Source organism: Notamacropus eugenii, chromosome 1 (assembly GCF_028372415.1).
Source record: "Notamacropus eugenii isolate mMacEug1 chromosome 1, mMacEug1.pri_v2, whole genome shotgun sequence".
Taxonomy (NCBI): domain Eukaryota; kingdom Metazoa; phylum Chordata; class Mammalia; order Diprotodontia; family Macropodidae; genus Notamacropus; species Notamacropus eugenii.
The window spans coordinates 255,415,401-255,435,364 of record NC_092872.1 but is presented as its reverse complement, the minus strand read 5'-3'; the positions used below and the strand labels follow the sequence as shown (position 1 = coordinate 255,435,364).

Here is a 19,964-nt window from a genome sequence, read left to right as displayed (position 1 = left end):
TTTCCCACAATCCTCCACACTGATGGAGGCTGTTGTCCACATCTGAAATGTATCCTGTCCTCATCTCTGCTTGTTGAAATCTGCCTTCTAACAAACAGTTAAGATGTCACCACCTCAATGAAACCTTCGCTGATCATCCCAGTTCAAAGTGGTCTTTTCTCCCTCAAGTGTTTCTAGGAAACTATCTACACTGCCTACTCCTCTATTCTAGGGTCTGGGATGAACCTAACTTACCTGTGTATCTCATATTCATCTTGTTATACTGTAACATCCTAGAAGGAAGGGATTGTCATTTTTCATTTCTCTCTTCCCAGTACAATGGCTTGGCTACAGCAGGCACTTAATTCATGTGTTTAACAAGGGGAGAGGCGTGGTTTAGTGGAAAGAGCTCTGAGTTTTTAGGCCAAAGGCCTGACTGTAAATCCTGGCTGTGTGACTGTCAGTGACTCTTCTCTGCATCTGTCTGGTCATTCATCGTAAAATCAGGGGTCAAACGCTATGCCCTTCAAAGGTCTCTTCTCTAAAATCCCACCAGTGAGGCCTACGAATGAACCACATGGACTCTGACAAGACACAGCCTTGCCAGACAGGGGGCCCAAAAACAAAGAGCTGTGCAGCAGGGAGGAACACAGAGGACCTCTTAGAGTAGATGTGTCCTGATTCCTGCCTCACTTCTCTCAGCCCAAGAATATGAGGTATGAGATCACTTCAGCACCTTTGAAACCCTTCAGTCTGGTAGACTCTTACTCCTACTGAGGAGTGGTGAAGAAGAGCCTGCTGTTTGAGATTTGGCTTCCTTAAAGTTCTCGACCTAGAGCCAACCCTGGAAGGATGGAAGGATGAGGGCAGTGTGGAGGGACAACCTTCACAAGTTTCTGGAAATGTATGGAAGGTGTCTCTAGGCTTGAGGTCCCCACACCGGAAGACACCCCTCCTCCCCAGTAGCATGTCTGACCAAGTCTTATAAAACCCATCAGGCATCATGGTCTGTGGATCTCAAGGTCCTCTTACCTGTATGTTCTAAGTGCTTTAGTGTCACATTATCAACAGGGAAAAAGCTCAGAATAGCACCATATTCAGGACACATGTTTGCTATTGTGGTTCGGTCAGTCACAGAGAGCTGAGCAACGCCACTCCCAAAGAACTCAACAAACTTTCCAGCCACTCCTGCTTGTCTGAGGTGCTGCACGGAGGAATGCACACAGAACAGTTATTCCCCACGGCCAGACCCACAACCAATCAACACAAATAGAGCAAGTTCTTCAGACGCACAGGAGACAAGGTCCTGACGTGGGTCACCAAAAATCTACAAAGAGCATTTCAGCTATCAGTCACAAGGCCATTAGCACAAAAAGTCTTTATAATGAGCAGCAATTCAAATCTACTTTCCGTGTTGTAGAAGTCAATCAAGCACAAGGAGAGTATTTAGTCTGGCCCTCAGCCCAATAACGTAATTCAGTTTAACAGGAAGTCCTGACTTTGTCTCCTGGAAAACCAGGACTTGATCCCCAACCAACCAGGGAATTTGCTTCCAGGGGAGCCAAAGGAAAAGCTCAGATCACTAAACATATGATCATCAAAGGCAAAGAAGGGAGCTACAGGAGGAATTCCTTATACTTCACAGGCTTTAAAGTTTTCTAAGATCTTTTCTAACTAGTTCTGAGGCAGATGGTCTGAGCTATCCCATCCCCACTCAAAGACTGGGAAAACCTGAGGCTTAGAGAAGACAAGAGGTCTGCCCCGCACAGAGTTACCATATAAACTTCTCTCCAATGTCTTTCTGTTACAGAAAACAAACAGAAAGTTTAAGAGTCAGAGGGAGCCATGATGATCACATCATCTACTCCTGCCTTCTCCTTTTATAGAAGAGGGGACTTGGAACCTGGAAGCGACTTTAGGAAACCAAATATTTGTGATACACTTTCCAGGTGGTTAAAAGAGGAAGACAAAGAAATATGCTGAGTAGTATGTTTTTAACAAAGGGCCTTCTTGAAAAACAAAAGATAATTAATGCTGAAAGTCCAATGACTTGGGAAGAAACAATAAAAGAAAGATATAAACCAACCAGTAGATTTGATCATCAAAACCAAGTTAAAATAATGCTATACCAAATGGCCCTAAAAAAGAAACACTTACTTTTAGGGCTCAACAAGGGGGAGTGAGGGTTGGTATCCCTCTCTAAAGCCCGATAATGGATTCTTCCTTTTCTACTAGAAATGCCCTCACGAGCCCGAATTTAACCTCTACTATCTTTTGAGACCTGGTACTTTATCGATCATTTCTCTACCCTGTCAACCTATCTCCTAATCAGGGAACCAGGTAATAGTGATGGTGAGAAATTACCCTTTTCTGTTCCCCTGTGGGATGCCCCAGACTCAACTAACAGAGTAGAATTGGTTAACTGACAGTCTGCCATCACTGTACTTTTAGGATCAAAAATTTTAAAGTTCCAGTTAAAAAGATAATGAAAACATTCAGAAAACTGAAGCTAGAAGAAAACAACTATCTCGTATTCATTTATCAATCTTGAATTTATGCAGAGAGGGCACCCCCCCCCCCCCCCAAAAAAAAGAACAGTGTCTGAGGCTAGCAGATTTCTGAGAAAAGCAGCCTGGTGTTAGTGGTTAAACACTGGATGTCACTACCCTCCTGGTTCCTTGTAGGACCTTGGAGTAGTCACAAGCTTTCTTGTGTGTAAAATGAGATGACTGAATAAGACAAGTTCCAAAGCCTCTGAGCTAATGAAATGACTGAAATGACTGAGAAGAAAAGGATGGGCAGTCCTTCTACTGCCAAGTTCCTGGTAAAAGGAAGATCCCTTGGCCAAGACAGATTGGCACTGGCTCTGCACCTAGGTCACAGAGAGATACCTAGGGCCTGAGAAGTGTGACCCTTGGGGTCACACAGCCAATGCATAACAAAGAATCTACCCACTATTCCCTGATGCTTCTGATAAAATACAATTAAAGGGCCAATTATTAAATTAGCATGAGAGATTGAGTTAAGCCTTTTCTCTATAAAGGCATTTATAGCCAATGAAATGTTAAGAGTAAGCTAATAATTTTTACTTGTCACCCTGAGCTGACAAATACTGCCATTTCAGCAGTTTAAAGACCTTTGATTTGGGCAGAGTGAGTACTCCCTCCACTGAGGGTCACAAAACGACTCCTGTTCGGACTTAGTAGATGGGCTCCCAGAATTGTTTTGGCTGAAAAGTTCTTTGTGACTATCCCAGTAACAAAGTTGTTTCTCAATCCCAACTCAGGCCTGTCCAGGTCAGCAAGACAGGTCAGTTTACACTGCACTGGCTCATCCTTCAAGAACCAAGTTACCTTGCCAGGACAAGGCAGAGCAGGGCTTTGGAGAAGGTGACCAATAAAATTCTCCTAAAAATAAAGTTAGCAGAGTCATCTATTGAAATGGTACTTTAACTTACCTTTGTGATACTAAGAACCACATCTATGGATGTCGCCAAAGAACTTGATGAGCCAATCAATTCACATCCGACCACCTCTGGCAAAGTAAGAGAGACTGGGAGACCAAGCATGACTGCTTCTGTCTCAATACCACCAACTCCTAAAGAACAAATTAAAACACATTTATCAGCCCACTGTATTCAGAAATAATGATATCTCCTCACATAAACTGTCTTAAAGAGATGTTACAACAGTGCTCTTTGTAAGAGGCACTGGACAAGGCGTGCGAATGTCCTGAAGCTGTCTATACCTGAAAGTCAGTCTGCTAAGACTACTCATCTTCTGACTCCTGTGGCAGGGATTATGGGATCACTTACCATCATGACATTTTGAGTTCACCCACCAAAACAGATACTTATGTTTTTCTCTATCCTTGACCTAGACTTTTTTTTGTTTTTTTTTTGTGACAGTCAATTCTCTTGGTCAGGGTAAGGAGCAGATGGCCAGGAGAGTTGTGCAAGAATGAGAGGGCTCAACCAAGCTGAAGCTATCCCTCCCTACAGGTGACACTTGGGCTTCTCCTCTAAACTCACACTCAAGGCACATTCCCTGAGTGAGTTTCCCAGGGTCCAACTAAGAGAAAACCAAGACTGTCTGCACTGTTACCATACAGGTCTTTGTGTGGTAAAGCTTCATTAACATTTAATAATATCAGTGACAAATCACCTGTGACTTGTGGACTTTGTGCTGCACCTCTGACTCATTAGTAACTGCAAAGACTATATAGCTTTAAAAAGCAATATGAACTAAAATGACAAATTTTTCTGGTTCATAGGCAGATGGAAAAGAAGAGACACAGTGATGATGCTCCTTCAAGATGCTGGACTCTCACCTGATAAAAATCAACCACTTATAGATTAAGTGAGAGAATCAATTTTCACTTAAGAAATGACTTAAACAAGAAGTAACAGTAGCACCCAGGCTAGTAGCACCTAGGGCCAGCAACAAACAGGCCCTGCCATTACTTACCCCACCCCAGGATGCCCAAGCCATTCACCATCGTTATATGAGAATCTGTTCCAACCACACTGTCTGGGAAGAATAAATTCTTTCCTTCAAACACCACTCTTGACAAATACTCCAAATTTACTTGATGGGCCATTCCAGTTCCAGGGGGAATTAGAGTCACATTCTTAAAAACTTTTGAACTCCACTATATTGTTTACAAATAAAAAAAAATGGAAATGTTAGTTCATGCATGTAGCAATTTGTGATTCTTTCATAATTATGCATAAATAAGCTTTTAAAATGTTGAAAATAATGCTCAATTTAAGGTCTCTACAAGACAACAAAATATGAAAATGTTAACTTTACAAATTAAACTTTAAAGAAGAAAATAACTTCAAACGTGTCACTGAGAAAAGAAAATGCTCAATATATTCCTTATGTATGAAATTTTTTGCTATTTTACAAATCTCTATGCAAGTATTTTAATTCCTGTGATGATTTATATACCTTGAAAAACTGGAGCCTCTCTCGATTTCTGCCAAATTCTACCTCTTGGTTTTTTAACACTGTTTCAGGCCTAGAGGAAACAATAGCTAATATTAAACTTATTTATTGTTACACAAAACAAACTGTCATTTTTATACCCACCCTTCCTCCTCCACCCCATAAATCCTTAGGATTTCCTCGACTTCTCAGAATCAAATGAATTTATTAAGCCAGAAGATGAGAATTTTGTTGCCTTATAATATCAAATGAGTTAGCAAATGTTAAATCCTTTGACAAACCTACATAAATATTAGCTTTTATTGTTTTTTGTTCACATTCCTGCTAGACTCTCAAAACATAACCAACACTAGAAGAAATCTGGGGAAATCTGCCTTCATTTGTTTTATGGTTTAAATGAAACCAAGATAAAAACCTTGGGCCTTGCTTTAAAAGGAAATCAACCAAGAAATCAACCAAACAATAAACAAAATTGGTTTAACATCTATTATGTGTCACTACTGTGTGAGGCCTTGGGAAGAGAAACAAATATAAATCGTGACATGACCAGCTAAGCCCTGCCCTAAGAAGCATAGATGAAGAAGATAAGACAACTGGAAGGGAGTTCAGAAACCAACATAAATTTCCAACGACTTGACCAGGAGTGAAGACATGGTAGGTTTCTTCTGCTACTCCTCTGTCAACCCTTACGTCACAGAAACTTACAAGTATACTTCACATCCTGCCATTTTACATTACACCAACCAACATCTTACAATCAAACCCTGCCCTATCATCATGAAACTTAGCTGGAACAACATTCAGCCCCAGACACATAGGTCATGTGTGAACCCCTGAAGCTTTAGTTCTCCTGCCCCTCCAACTAATGTTTTCATCATCATATTTTCACCAAACTGATCTAATGACTTCAGGTGGGAAATGCCTATATTTGAAATGGTCTAAAGATAGCGTATTATATAAAAGTGCTAAGTACTCAAGTCTTAAGGAAAAAGAAATCATTAGAAATCATTTTCTTCCCCAAAAGAAATTATCATAAGGTTATTGTTTGAAGTTACTTACTTCAATCAAGGTGAAATTAGGAAGAAAATCTATTTTCAACAGCCAGTTGACAATTACCTCGTGACTAGATCCTGAATGATAAACTACACAATTAAGATTGGTGTAATAACCATCCCTAAGCAACATCAATTCTAAACAGCCTTTTCCCAATCTGGGTTCTCTGAACAATACTATAACCAGCAAATCACTTGAACCCATAAAGTTTTCAGTACCCTTCAGGGAACAGTTTCTCTAAGACTATTGCAGAGACTGGGGAATAGACAATCTTCCTAGACACTCAAATTTATGGTGTCTCACACTGTAATAAACGTGTGAATTAATTCTTCATTCTTTAAAGTAGGCCGAAGTAACTCCAAATGCTGAATTCATGCTATCACTCCCTTACCTTTTGTCTGATTGTGTCTGGCTATTACTGACTTCTAGCAAACATCTCTATTATACAAATTAACATAAGAAGGGCTGGAATTTATGTATATCTTGAAGGAACAAGCTATATCAGTTGAAATGACATTTTTTTCTTTATCTACAAGGCAAAGAAAATAGAGACAGAGTGAAAATTTTTATTTCAAAGTGAAATTAATAAAATGTTCGCCTCAGTTGTTGTGGTTGATCCTGAATACATAAGATACCACCTCTGCTTTCATGAAGCAGTGGGGTAAAAGGGAACCCTTTTTTAGTTCTACTATTTAAAAATCAAGTCAAAAAGAAATACTAATACTAAAAAAATAGCAAGCAACTCTCTTCTCACTATTTCAAAAGGATTCCACATTCTGCCAGCTTGAAGAGAAAAAACAATCAATGCATTCTTGTATCATCTTCTCTTTTAGATTAGCTTCTGTCTAGTAGGAAGACATGCTAAACTCCCAAGTTGACAGTCATCTAATTAGTCAAGAAGACTGGACAGGACATGAATGGCTACCAAATCAGAGTGTTGTTAAAAGATCTACAGATTATATGGAATTCTGGGAAAGAGTAGGTGAGGGGCTCTATAGATTGTCATTTATAAACTAGGTAGAAATTTTGGAGTTCAATGATGAATAAATCAAGATGCTGAGGATCAGGGATACAGGAAACCACACAGGTTGACTGAATCCTCTTGGAATTGTTTTGAAGTGTTTTATCTTCAAATTTTAAAAAATCTTCAAAGGAAAGAAATTCAGACTCTAAGTAAGATATCAGCCATCTCTATTACTAAAAGGAACAGTACTTTATTTTCATTATGTTTACTATAATAATTTTTGTCTTAAAAAATTATTTAGGGCAACTTCAGAAGATCCATGCCCAAGACTTGCTTTGAAAAATGACAAACTTGAAGAAAATGTGGAGTAAGACTACCTCCAAAGGAATATAGTGCTAACATTGCTTCTAACACTCCTACTAATCAAAACAAGCACTCTACTTGGAAGGATTTAGGGGAGAAATTGATGCAATTTTTAGTTCCCTAAAAATTATTTTCTATCAAAACATAAACTAAAATACTTGTAATCAAATGTCTTCTGGAAGACTAAGAGGAGGATTTAGAGGAAAGAGTCCAAGCCTTGAAGTCCGCTTCTAATCCCATGCCCGGCACTAGAGGGCCCTGGACTAGAAGATAACTTGGCGGACGTTTAGTTTTCTCACCTATCATGCCAAGCCTAACACAACAGTTCTGAGGAAAATGTTTTCCAAGGACTCTGTCAATGTTAATGGATGGAGCCACACTTCCACAACTAAAGTAGCCTACTGGAGCCCCACCAACCTTCAAAAGCTCCCAGTGACTGTCCACAAAAGAGGAAATCTATTTTCTGTAGTAAATAACATTTCTTGTAGTTAATCAAATTCATAAACTGAGTTTACACAAAATCATTTTCCAAGTTGAGCTCATGATCACTTCCTGTCCAGATAGCCATAAGCCATTTCAGTGAACATTTAGAAACTGTTATTACAAAATTATGGAGCTGATGGGGACCTTGGAATTACTCTCACTGTAAAAATGTGGGAGCTCTGTCTCTGAGAGGGTAAGTAAAGTGCCCAAGGCCACCCAGCTAGTGTCCTTCCCACCACAGTACCACACGTCTAAATGGATTCTCTTGCTCGCCAACACTCTGGCAGGTGACAGCCCAAATTCATTACTATGGCTTGCTTGAAAACTGGAAAAGCAAAGAACTGAATGCTTGGTGGCTTTGAATATGGAGTCCAAACCAGGAACTAGGCCATAATGACACAGGTAGGTTTCTCAGCCATTTCCTAGCTGCCTGGACCTCTAGTACAATTTGACAATGCTGCTTGGCAAACATTCTGGAGTCCCCTAACTTCACTTAATGGTGTCCCTCCAAGACTAGTTGGAGTATACTTCTGTACCACATTGTTTAGGTGAAGTTAATTTTTTACTAAAATTTTCATACAAAATCTTCAACTACCTCTCCTTGAAGGTGAAGGGGGAAGAAGGTGTGAATCAGTTTGCCTCATTAGTAAAAATCAACAGAATTGGGTTTCCCTGGTACTTTTGGGCAGTTCTCAACATCGTATGGCTTTGATAACAAATCTGATGGCTTTAATAACAATGTTTCCCTCACTCTTCAAACTGTCATCACCAAGAAAAATAAAAATAATGTTGGAAGGTCATTTCAAACATGCAAAAACATTTAATACAACCACTACTACAGCCTTTAATATTAATTGTACTTTGCTTTGAAAAAAAATGTAATTTTCACTAGGGAAAAAAAATAACCTAGCATTAGGAAATGATAACAAGAACAGGTTCATACTCAGGCACTGGTTGTAAATGAAAAGGACACAGGATAGGTGTGTTCTCAATCTGCGCAGAAAATTTTCCTGAGTTGCGGCCCAGTTCTCCAGTATCACATGGCCCTCGGCAGACAGTCTGGCCTCTACAGGAGACTTTTCGAGGCTGGACTTTAAGTGGAGAAAGTTTGCCTGTTGTTTTCTGCAGGTCACCACCTCCCGGATTTGGAGCATTCTGTATTGCACTATTATTCCAAAGGAGAAAAAGAAGTTCATAAGGCAAGATAGTTATAAAAACAGAATAAATTTAGCTTGCCAAAATAACAATTATGAAGTTTAAGAAAAGACTTCAAAATGGGCTCATTAGCTTTTCTGAAAGGAAATAAAGATTTTACAAATAAAAACCAACCAACATAAAGCAAGAAAGCAAAGTCCAGACTACAGAAAACAAACAGGAATTAATTTAATTCAGAAGACAGAATTAGATTTTTATATAAGCAACCAAACAAAATCAAGGTTTTCATGTTACATTCTATTACATTTAAATAACAAAGTATTTTTAAAATTCTGGAACGGGCCTTTTTCTTATTCCTTAGCCACAGCTTTAATCTAGTGTGTAGGATAACAATCTCTCTCATAGGTTACATGAACCCTTGATTTAAAATTCATTCCACTACCTGTCCAAGGGATGGGAAGCTGCATGTAAAACAGCTGCCTAAACATGAGCATCACCAGAGAGAGGCCTCTCAACGGAAAAAGCGGCAACATCAGCGGAAGGGAAACAGAGGTAAACTGAAGAAGTGCAATATTTCATCTATCACTTTCATCCACAGGGACATGACCCACAACAAGGACTTTAGAAGAAAAAATGGAAGTGACAAATGACAAAGAGGTAGTTTCTCTAAAAACTTCAGAAAAGCTACATGTTCATACCTAAAAGTCAATAGCACCATTCATACTAGAAATACGGGATAAACACTAAAGAAACCTTGACCAGAACAAAAAATTCGCTAGCCTACAAATTTTTACTACCCCTTTTCTTTAAAAAAACAAAACAAAACGCATAACTGAAAGAAAGCAATATTTATGACTATGTAATATGAACAGTTTATCTCTCAGAGAGTGGGTTACCAGTTATTTGCAAGGCTGCTTTAATGAACACAGTTTTAGTGATATACCATTTACTGAAGTCAATTTGCAAAGAGTGGTCAACAGTGAGGTCTGTAGGGCAGGCAGGATGGACATTCTGAGGATCTCCCCCAAGACTTTTCACTGCTTCTCTCATAGCAGCAAAATCCACCATTGCTGGTATCCCACTAAAAAAAAAAAAGAACGATCAATTCTTCAACTATAGTTAAAACGATCAAAATACTCAAGATGAAAACAAAACACTAAGGCCCAGTACAAATTATCAAGCAAAATATCCTATTACGCACACCACAAATCTTCAAAATGTATCTGTTCTTCTATCTTCAGCTTTAAAATACCTCTTTATTCAGCATTCATTTTGAACCAAAGACTCACTAGTTATCCAAAGAGATATTCTGCTTGGCTCCATGGCATAGAGTCAAGTGCACTGGATTTTGAATAAAGAGGACCTGGATTTGAATTACTTGTCATCTATCTCATTGTCTAACAGGAGGTGAGAATGGACATCCCTTCCAGTTAGGATCCTATTCCTTAAACTGTAGTTTCTCACATCTCCCACACACCAAAGGCCAGCACTGACCCCACACCCCATCCCGTTCCTCTCCATCTCCCAGCACCTCAGTGATCTGACAGCCTCCACAGCTATCCAGTCAATGACTGTGACATGACATTTCTCATTCCAAGGCTCAAAATTATCTCAGAACTCCCAAGAAGCCCCAAACATCCTATTCACTTAGAAGTTATATAGGAGAACACTACTGATTCTACAAAACAGAAGGCATCTTCTGGGGCACGCGCGCACGCGTGCGTGCATGTGTATGCGTGCATGTGTGTGTGTGACTTTAGGTCTCCCCACTCAGGAATCTCTAACTTGTACACTGTAAGAGAAAAATATGTGCCACCAAGTGATTTCCCTTGTCTCAGAAGAGGAAACTGTTACATGGAACCGTTAAGCCAAAATCTGTTTAAAGTCCTATGTGTTACCTCAGCACCCTGACACTGTCAATGAATTTACAAAGCTTTCATATTTCCATTCTCAACATTGGTAGAGTGTTCATACCATAATGCAAGAAGTGAAATAGAAGTCTTATTTTAATGGAATATTTTAGTTCAGAAAATGCAACCTTATTGTTTATAGGCCAAGATAAAGGAAAAAATGTCCACCAGTGATCTTAAATAAAATATATTTTCATTATATATATATATATATATATATATATACACACATATATGTATATATATGTGTGTATATATATATATGTATATGTATATATATATGTGTATATATATATTAGTAAAGAGTATACATCACTTACGTAAAATCTTGAAGGAGGACCCGGGCAGGGAGAAAGGGCACTTCAACATTGTTCTGTTTATTCTTCCAATCTAAAATATTCATAACATCTTCTTTTTTAACTAGGAAGCCATCACAATTTCGAATGGCAGCTTCCAGCAGTACCCGTATGGAGTAAGGCAGAGCATCTGGGGTGAGAGAAAATCATTCAATTAGCTAAGAAGAGATTAGTCTTAACTATATCTTAAAAAAATAAAAAGTCATGTAGGAAACCCTGGAGAATATCACCACCCACAGGGTGATTTTCTTACTAAAAGGAAGATCTTTGTGGCCTCCTGAACAAAGCCACCCAAATTCAGCTGCCACAAAGCTGGGGCTCTAAAGCTAACATTCCTTGTTTCTTAAGCTATCCTCTCTCAGCCTCATTAACTAAATTTAACTGACACTTCTTAACAAGCTTGGTTATCTAGTTTCTCAGCCCACAACACATTAAAAGTAGCAAATCAAAAAGGGTTGAAGCTAGAGCTAATAAAGGCAGCCTAATGAAACAACATGAAAATGAAAGTAAAGACCAAAACACAGGGGAAAAAAAAGTTTTTTTAAGGTTAAATTGCATTCAGCACTTTGTGTTTAAGAAATCAAGGAACTGTGCACACTATTTTTAAAAAAGATTTGTATCTCAAAATTGATCAAGTTTAAAAAGTTTTGATGTTCAATGGGGTAAGTTTCAATTATCAAGAAAAATCATTTAAGTGGAATACTTTAGTCATTAGCAATATAAGAAATACTACTATAAGAAGTTTCTTTATTTTCGAAGATTAGCTCAAATCTGATTTTTTATAGTAGATTTTGCTATTTCTCATAAATCTCAATCTGTTTACAAGTTTTAATTAGGATTTTAAGGAAACCCTAAAGGAAGCCAAAGACTTAGTACTATAGGAAGGAAAACCCCAGAAGTATGCATTTTGGGGACAGGGGAGGTAAAAGAGGAAGAATAAATTATTTTATTTAGTTAATTATGAGAAAAACACAGAAGGGCATACATATAATGGTAAAATAACACAGCTCTTTCTCTTCAGGTTTTTGAAACATATAATCTCAGAGAATATATTACTTCCAGTTGAAATATTTTCATTGGAAAGGAACCTTATCTAATCACAATATGCTAAGGAAGGAATTTACACACCAAAACACTAAAATTAAACGGACTACGGCTGCAATCTTCTTTCATTTCTTAATACAGTGAATGCTAGAGGCCAGACAGCAATGAATATTGTCAATAGACTTCCTTTAAACATTTTTTTCTTCATCTCCTTTCTATCTTTTCTTCTGAGTTTCCTCCTTCCGTTTTCTGTCTTCCATCATCCTCAGAGATATTCTTTCACCCCTTTCCCAAATTCTCTCCCTTCCTCATTCCACCCTTAATATCTGGCTCCAGCTCCCAGTTGACTGCCAAGTCAGACTCAAGAGTGATCAGAGATACCCAAGGTCAGACTACAGAGAGATGCTGAGGCTTTCACAAGCAAATCTTTAACATAGATTTGATTTCCAGGCAAGCATGGCAATCTAGAACTCAATCATGATTTAATTCTCCTCCTAGGCTGCCCTTCATTTCTCTTTCCCTTCAGGCCTGAAGCCCCCAAAAGGTAAAAGCGATAGGCAAGGATTGTCAAGGCTAAGCAAAGGAAGCAAAACCCCAGGTGTTTGGTCACCTCCACAAGAATAATTGCTATCTATGAGGAATTTCAATACATGGTCACTGGGCAGTAGATGTTCTACGTAATATTATCCCGTTTTATATGAAAGCTGGCTCAAAGAACTTAAGTGAGTGGCTCATGGCTGCAAAGTAACTACTTACAGCTTCTAAGTGTTGGAAGGTAAGTACTGACCGCTTTTAAGGCCAGCTCACTTCACTACACCACAGTCTCTCACACTCCTTTTCCATATAACATTGCAAGCCATGATACAGACAACATTATACATATCACCATGAATCTGGGTGAAAGAATATGGAATAGAAGGCCTAAGTCTGGGCTACAGCTCTGCCCAATGAGAGCTAATGTGTGATCTTAGGCAAGTCAGTCAGTTCACCAGTTCTGATGTGTACCCTCATCTGAAAAGGGGTTCCAAAACAGCATACAACTGAGGTGCCAAACTCTCAGCTGCAAGATTCCCAAGTTTAAACTAAATTAAAATGCAATGGGAAATGTTATAATAAAATAAACATACAACATAGATAATGTTAACTTATGGTTTTCTAAGTCAGTGGTGTACAGCATCCCTCAATTTAACTTTATATGGATTTCCTAATTTAGAAAACAGATAAGAGCAATGATTCACCTTTATGTGATAGTTTTTTTACTACAATCAGTATGTAAGGCCTACGGTGCTAAGGGATGCTCTCCTCATTTCACATATCTCCAATCTCCCTATCTGCCCTTAGTTCCCCCTTTCTCCCAAGGCCCTCTACCCCATCCAATCCAGGCTCCTCTGGTCATTCTCTTCTCTCCTCACAGTTATCTAATCTCTAAGTCAAACGTTGTCACTCTCATTCCTATCTCTCTCCTTTTGTTCATGCTACTACGTAGCTAGGTCTAATAAAATATATTCCCTCTTTCCATCTGAGTAAGTCTTCCCCACAGCTTAGCTTTGTACTTGGAAACTTTCTCCTCCACAAAGGCTTCTACCTACTCTTCTCACAGTTTTATGTACCATATATTCTGGTTAGAAACTGCATTTCTGATTAGAAAGCTAAAATTCTGTACTTTATTATATTTATAAAAATGTATTTATCATATTCACGTTTCACAAGTTTTGCTGATGCCTTGTTCTTACACCATTCATTTCTGGATACAGACTCACCCATCCCATGCCACACCAAATTCCCTTGTAATTAAGAAAAAACAAGCACTAAGCACAATGACAAAATGCAACATTTTGTGACAGAGATAGTTTCTCTTCTCTTTATTTTCTGTGGTTCTGGGGCAGGTAAACTAAACTATCAACTCTTTAGGAGAGGGTCCCACATTTCTTTGCATGCCTTAGTGCCTTTTACAGGGGCTGAACACATTTACTGACTGGTGAATTTAGTTAATCTCAACTTAGCTTTAACTGACTTATATTGAGATTAAATCTATTTGGGTCTGGATAATTGTCCATTGGCAGACAAGCAGCACATCCACAGAGTCAAATAAATCCAATACACATTCAAAACCATTTGTTACCATTCAAAAGCTTTTGGGCTACTGCTTTAGATTTTCGCAATAGCTAATTATTTTGTTATATCTTAATTTTTTATATGCAGAAAATGTTTCTGCATTATTAATAGCCTTTTTTCAAAGTATGTTGCCAAGTCAGTTGGTTTTTGATAACATTTAATAATTCTCAGCAATGTGTAAAATGGGCTCATTTTTACATAACCACAAAAGACAGTGAACCTTTTTACACAGAGAAAAATCAAATGACTCAAGTTATACACATTTAATTTTATATATACATACATATATATTATATATGTTTTAAAATACCTGTTAGACTAAACAATTTTGATTTTTTAAAAAAAAAAAGCTTTCACACTGAGTTTAGTCAGTAGTATACAGGGTAATCAAAGATATTTTGTGCTTCCAGTAGATTAGAAATATTCTGAAAGAAAAATGCACATGTTCTCCCACTTTCTGACATAAATTGTTTACAACAAACCAAGATTAATTTAGAAAACAGATAAGAGCAATAAACCAGGAAAAAAAAATATGAAATTCAGATGCAATGTGACTGCCATAGACTTTTAGTTTTAAATTTGTTAGCATGCTTTTACAAATGTAAAGCACTCATCAAGAATATTAACCTGATACATTAATCACAACTAAGAATGCAAGATGTGACATTCTTTGTTTGGTGTGACATTTTCTAAATGAAGATGAGTCATGTTAACATGACAACACTACTCATCAATCACAGATGCAGAGCTGAGAGGAACCTCTGAAATCATTTCGTCCAACTTCCTCCATTTACAGCTGAGGAAACCGAGGCCCAGAAAGGACAGCTTCGTCTGAGACCCCTGAATTCTGAGCCCTTTCTACACTGCTCTCTCTAAATGGGAGATCTTGTAGGGTGCCTCAGAATACTTAAATTCTCTCACTATATCAGGATGATGCAGCAATCCTGAATAAGTCAGAGTCAGGGGAATTTAAATCCCATATAACTTCCAGACAAACCACAGAAATCATTCTGTTAATTTAGTTATTCACAAAGAAAAAAGGGGAGGGGCATCCCTCTGTGGCCACCTGCCAATGGGCCAGAAATCAGGCCAGCACCATTCTATTTATCTCCTCTGGTTCCACACAAACCCAGACATGGAAATCCTCTCCTTACATGGATCTTCTGTCCCTTGCCTAGTAAACTGCCCTGGTCTCCTGTGACCTAATTAACTTCAATAAGTTTTGTGGCCATAGATAACACGTTTAACCCCTGCCAGGTGCTTTGCAAATGCAATTCACTAGTGACTAGGAGGATTAAGGAAAGGAATGGTGAGATTATTCCAAAACTATTACCCACTGTGGAAAAAGAGTTCATGTATTCAACTAAAACCATGTATTTATTATCTACTGTGCACAAAGGATTGTGCTAGGTGTTGGAAAAATTATACAAATATTGTAAAACAATGCCTGGCCTGCTCTCTTCTTATAGGGAGAGATAACACCAAATATACTACGTGCAGAAGAGGTGTGCAAAGTGAGATGGGGGAAGGGGCTGGAAAGCTTTCATGGAGGAGGGGGTCTCTCAGCTGGGCTTTAAAGAATATGGAGAAATGGAGGGATTGTCAGCAGTGTCATGTTCATATAGAGAGTATTAAAGGACAACATGTCAAATACTTGTCACTGAAAACTTCCAACTTTGGAAGAGGAAAATATTCATTTAATAGAACATCATTTATGAGCCCACTCAAACTTTAAAAAAAAGAGGTCGTTATCTCTTTTAGTAGAAACAGATGTGTTTTTAGCTTAACTTGAATTTTTAAATCAAAAGATTTACTCTTTCTGGAAAGCAATCAAGAAATTACACATTAAGCAAGATACTGTGCATTATTATAACCATAATGGTACATATAAGGTGTACAATTTCCTCATCCTGAACACTGAGGTTATTAAATAATCAAACCCTAAAAATCAAACAGTAACATTACCATACTTGGTGCCTCCAAGTTTAGGAAGATTGAAGAACTTGCTATCTGAACTCTCATTTAGGGCTTCAATAAGGTCCTCAAAGGCGCTTCCTGGGGGGAAAATGTAAAAGAAGTTATATACTTCCTCTTATTAACAGTGAAGATATTTCCAATCCATAAACATGGTAACATTCTGAAGTCAGCATCGACGTTTCTGAAAAGACTGAGTTCCTTAAAATAAAACACTGCCTTTTTTCAGAGGCAATAGCTGAGACAAGATAAGAGATCTGATCTTTATTTTAGCGAATTTTAATAAAGACTTATTGGACATGAACAACGACAGGTTCAGGAGACTTAACAGGTTTGGGAAACTTCACACAGACAGTCTAGAAAAAATGGCAATGACCTCAGCAGGAGTTCTAATGATGGAATGAGCTTCATTAATCTAAACTTTTGAAGAGACTCTGTCTTGTGCTGAGGGCAAAGCAAACTGCCCAGTACCAGGAGAAGGTGGATCATCCATCCTGGACGAATCTCCAGCTTTTTAAGGATCAGGAGCTGCTTAGTCTCCTTGTTAGTACAACATTCTTGGGACTTTGTGGAGGAAGAGCCCACTCTGACATAATGCTCTATATCCTTCATCTTTGGATGTTCACAATCTTGTGAGGTTAGTAGTATATTATCATCCCCAGTGAGCAGATGAGAAGGCTGAAATTCTGAAATGTTCAATCACTTGCCCAAGGCCTCAAGCAGACATCCAACAAGTGCCTAAAACCAGGACTTGAATTCAGGTTTTCTGACTCCAAAGCCAAGGTAGCTGCCTCTGGGGTCCTCTCCTGGAGGAGAGAACCTGGGTCTTCTGCACAGACTCCTCCTTCAGGGCAGGCAGCAACCCTGCATAGTTGTGCCCTCAATCACTGGCAAAATAACAGTGACAACAATAATCATAACGGAAAGCAAACCCAAGGAAGCCTGCAGGTCCAGCAGGGCCAGAAGTCTCTGACTCTAAACACCAGGTACAAGTCACTTGCCCTGTCCAGGTCTGTTTTCTAAACTGAACCAGGAAGCTGATAATAAAACCCACATGTCCTACCTCAGAAGGGCTCTTATGATAAGGGAAGCCGAGTCGCGAATAAAGACCTAGAGAAATGGGGGTGGCCAGGAAGATGGTGGTCGGTCTTGGGGCAGCCCATTAACTACGGAGGAGGCTATGCCGGAGCAGTCTACTTATTGGGGAGGGCCCCCAGAAATCACAGAGCCAACAAATATTAAGTGCCTACTGCATTGGGGGCACTGGCTATACAAGAATTTAGAAACAGGCAGCCTTATGGAGAGGGCACTCACAAGTGTAAGTACATGGGGGTGTACGGGGGCAAAGGAGAGATACAAAGGGCTTTTGTGTCTGTATGCTCCACTGGGAAACAGCAAGTGCCTAATAGATGCTGGAGAAGTGGGTATGGCAATCTGGGGTGAGAAGGAACAGCTCCCCTTTCAGACTCTAAGCTCACGGCCCAGCACACAGTAGGAGCTTAATAAGCGTTTGCTGATGCAGACTGAATTAGCAAGTGCTTTCTAAAGCTGAGGGAGAGAGCTGGGTAGGGGTCCTGCGGCCGTGGTGTGGCCGGCGCACAGGTGACCAGCGCCAGGGGTACAGGAGGCAGCCTGCCCGCCCCTGCCCTCGAGGGGCTCACCACAGGCTCAGGGGAGACCAGGACCCACGGACACCGAAATAATCCACACCGGGAGGGCTCTAGAACACAGGACGTCGGGAAGGTCGGGGCTCAAGTTTGGCTTCGGATACTCGCTGGCTGTGACTCAGCAGGCTGTTCTGCTGGTCCCTGCCTCAGTTTCCCCATCTGTCAAACACCTCTAACAGCTGACACACGGCCCACGCCCAAGGCCCGAGATAACGGAGCTAAGAAGGGTGAGCCCGGGGACTGTCTTCCACCTGCCCAGAGCCGGGACAAACACTAGGAGTTTCATAAATGCATGGAACCTGACTCTCGGATATGCCGGGGGCAAGAGGAGCCACAGGGGTTCGGGAGGGGGTGGGGGAGCGTAGGAAGGGCAGACGGACACACAGACGGAGGGCCGCCACCGGCCCAGACCCGCGCGAGGACCGATGCGCCGCCCGAGGGCAGGGCCCGGAAGAGTGCAAGGGACAGCAGGCCCTCCCCCGCTCCCCGAGGGGGCCTCGGGCCGTGCCGGACAGGCCCAGCGCGGCCCGCGGCCTGCGAGGCCCAGCGTCCGGAGGCGGAGGCGGCCACGGCCCGGCTCGCAGTAGGGAGCGCGGCCCGAGCTCGGGGCCCGGGAGCGGCTCGAGGCGGGGCCCGTGCCGGGCCGGAGGACGCGGGGACGGGGCCGGCGCGGACTGACCTGCACTGGGGGCGTCCATCGCCGGCGACCATATTCTCCCTGCGGGGAGGGGAGGGAAGCGGAGCTGGGGGGAGGGGTGATCCCGGAGGGTAAGGGGGGGAGAGCCGCGCAAACACCGCGAGAGCTGCCGCCACGGCCACAGCCACGGCCACGGCCCCCTCGCGCTCCCCCCGGCGCCCGGCTCCCGCGAGACCCTCTGGACGTGGGAACAAAGAAAGAGAAGCGAACGGGACAGCGAAGGAGGAAGGGAAAGCTCGCGAGAGGCACCACGGCTGTAATCTCGCGAGGGTTGGGCGAGACCGGGACCAAGCACGCATGCGCTCCTGGGGGGGAAGCATGGCTCCAGGAGCGACCCGTAGCGGAGAGCCCCGCCCCCGCGGCGCCGAGGCGGTGTCCCGGAAGGACGGTTGGGATGTCATCCCTTCAGGGGCCGCTGGTGGTGCTGCCCCTGGCCGCTCCTGGAAAAACGAGCGCGGGGCCGGGCTTCCTCTACACGAAACTGTTCCCGACTGGTCGGGGCTCCGGCTGCCGTGCCCCTTTGACAGCTGGGAAAACTGAGTCCCAGAGAAGCCGCAGAGGGAGCCTGGCTGGGGGCTCCCGGGGCTGCTTGAGACCTTTAGCCTCCCTTACTTGATCCATCGCATCTTCCCATGCAGGCCTTTAGTCCCCCGACTGTCCCGTCCTATCGAAGACCTCGGCTTAGAAGGGCCACGCTGTGCCGCGGTCGAGGTCAGGAAGCCATATTATTGAGACCCCCCCAGTACCGACGCCCCGGGCAGGCCCGAGTGACTTCCGCCCAGGCCTTCTTTCCGCTAGAGTGCAGCAAAGCGTATTAAAGATTGGCCACTTTGGGCTGACTCTTAGGAAGCCTCGCCATGGGTGAGGTTTGTATTGACAAGCGGGCCAGATAGAATCTGGGCGCCCCCCTGGAGGTGAGGTGGAACCCAGAGACCGTGGGAGGGAGCCGGGGGTGCCCTAGCAGTCCGGAGCCGTGGCGGGAGGGCCTTAGGGAGGATCTTAACCGGCCTGGGGTGACTGATCTAGGGTGGGAAACAGCAGGAGGCCAGCGGAGATGACGGATATGGAGGGCCAGGCCAGGCCAAGGGGAGCAGATTTGGGCATGAAAAGCCAGATTAAGTGGAAAGATTCAGGGAGGTTCCCAGGACCTCTGCACCACTGCCTCCAGGACCATCTGCAGTCATCCCTGAGCAGCAGCACCTAGATAAACTATGTAACTGAATCAGAAGTTCAGTTAGGGTGTTTTTGTTTTTGT

The 19,964-nt window shown here is 41.6% G+C and overlaps 1 protein-coding gene across 2 annotated transcripts in view; it reads right to left on the bottom strand.

The window, feature by feature from the left end:
• Positions 1-19,442, bottom strand: part of IREB2 (iron responsive element binding protein 2) — a 43,176-nt gene extending 23,734 nt beyond the window's left edge. Inside the window, exons 1-9 of one of the 2 annotated variants that reach the window (XM_072628613.1) lie at positions 19,322-19,442; positions 16,337-16,426; positions 11,177-11,342; positions 9,890-10,027; positions 8,735-8,956; positions 4,932-5,001; positions 4,446-4,629; positions 3,437-3,576; positions 1,012-1,183 (exon numbers count right to left, since the gene is read on the bottom strand). In XM_072628613.1, coding sequence (XP_072484714.1) covers positions 1,012-1,183; positions 3,437-3,576; positions 4,446-4,629; positions 4,932-5,001; positions 8,735-8,956; positions 9,890-10,027; positions 11,177-11,342; positions 16,337-16,426; positions 19,322-19,343 — 1,204 coding nt within the window. In that variant the 5' untranslated portion in view covers positions 19,344-19,442. Of the gene's footprint in view, positions 1-1,011; positions 1,184-3,436; positions 3,577-4,445; positions 4,630-4,931; positions 5,002-8,734; positions 8,957-9,889; positions 10,028-11,176; positions 11,343-16,336; positions 16,427-18,691; positions 19,101-19,321 lie in introns of those variants that run through there. The other variant, XM_072628614.1, reaches the window with a different exon arrangement.
• Positions 19,443-19,964: the final 522 nt, after the last annotated feature.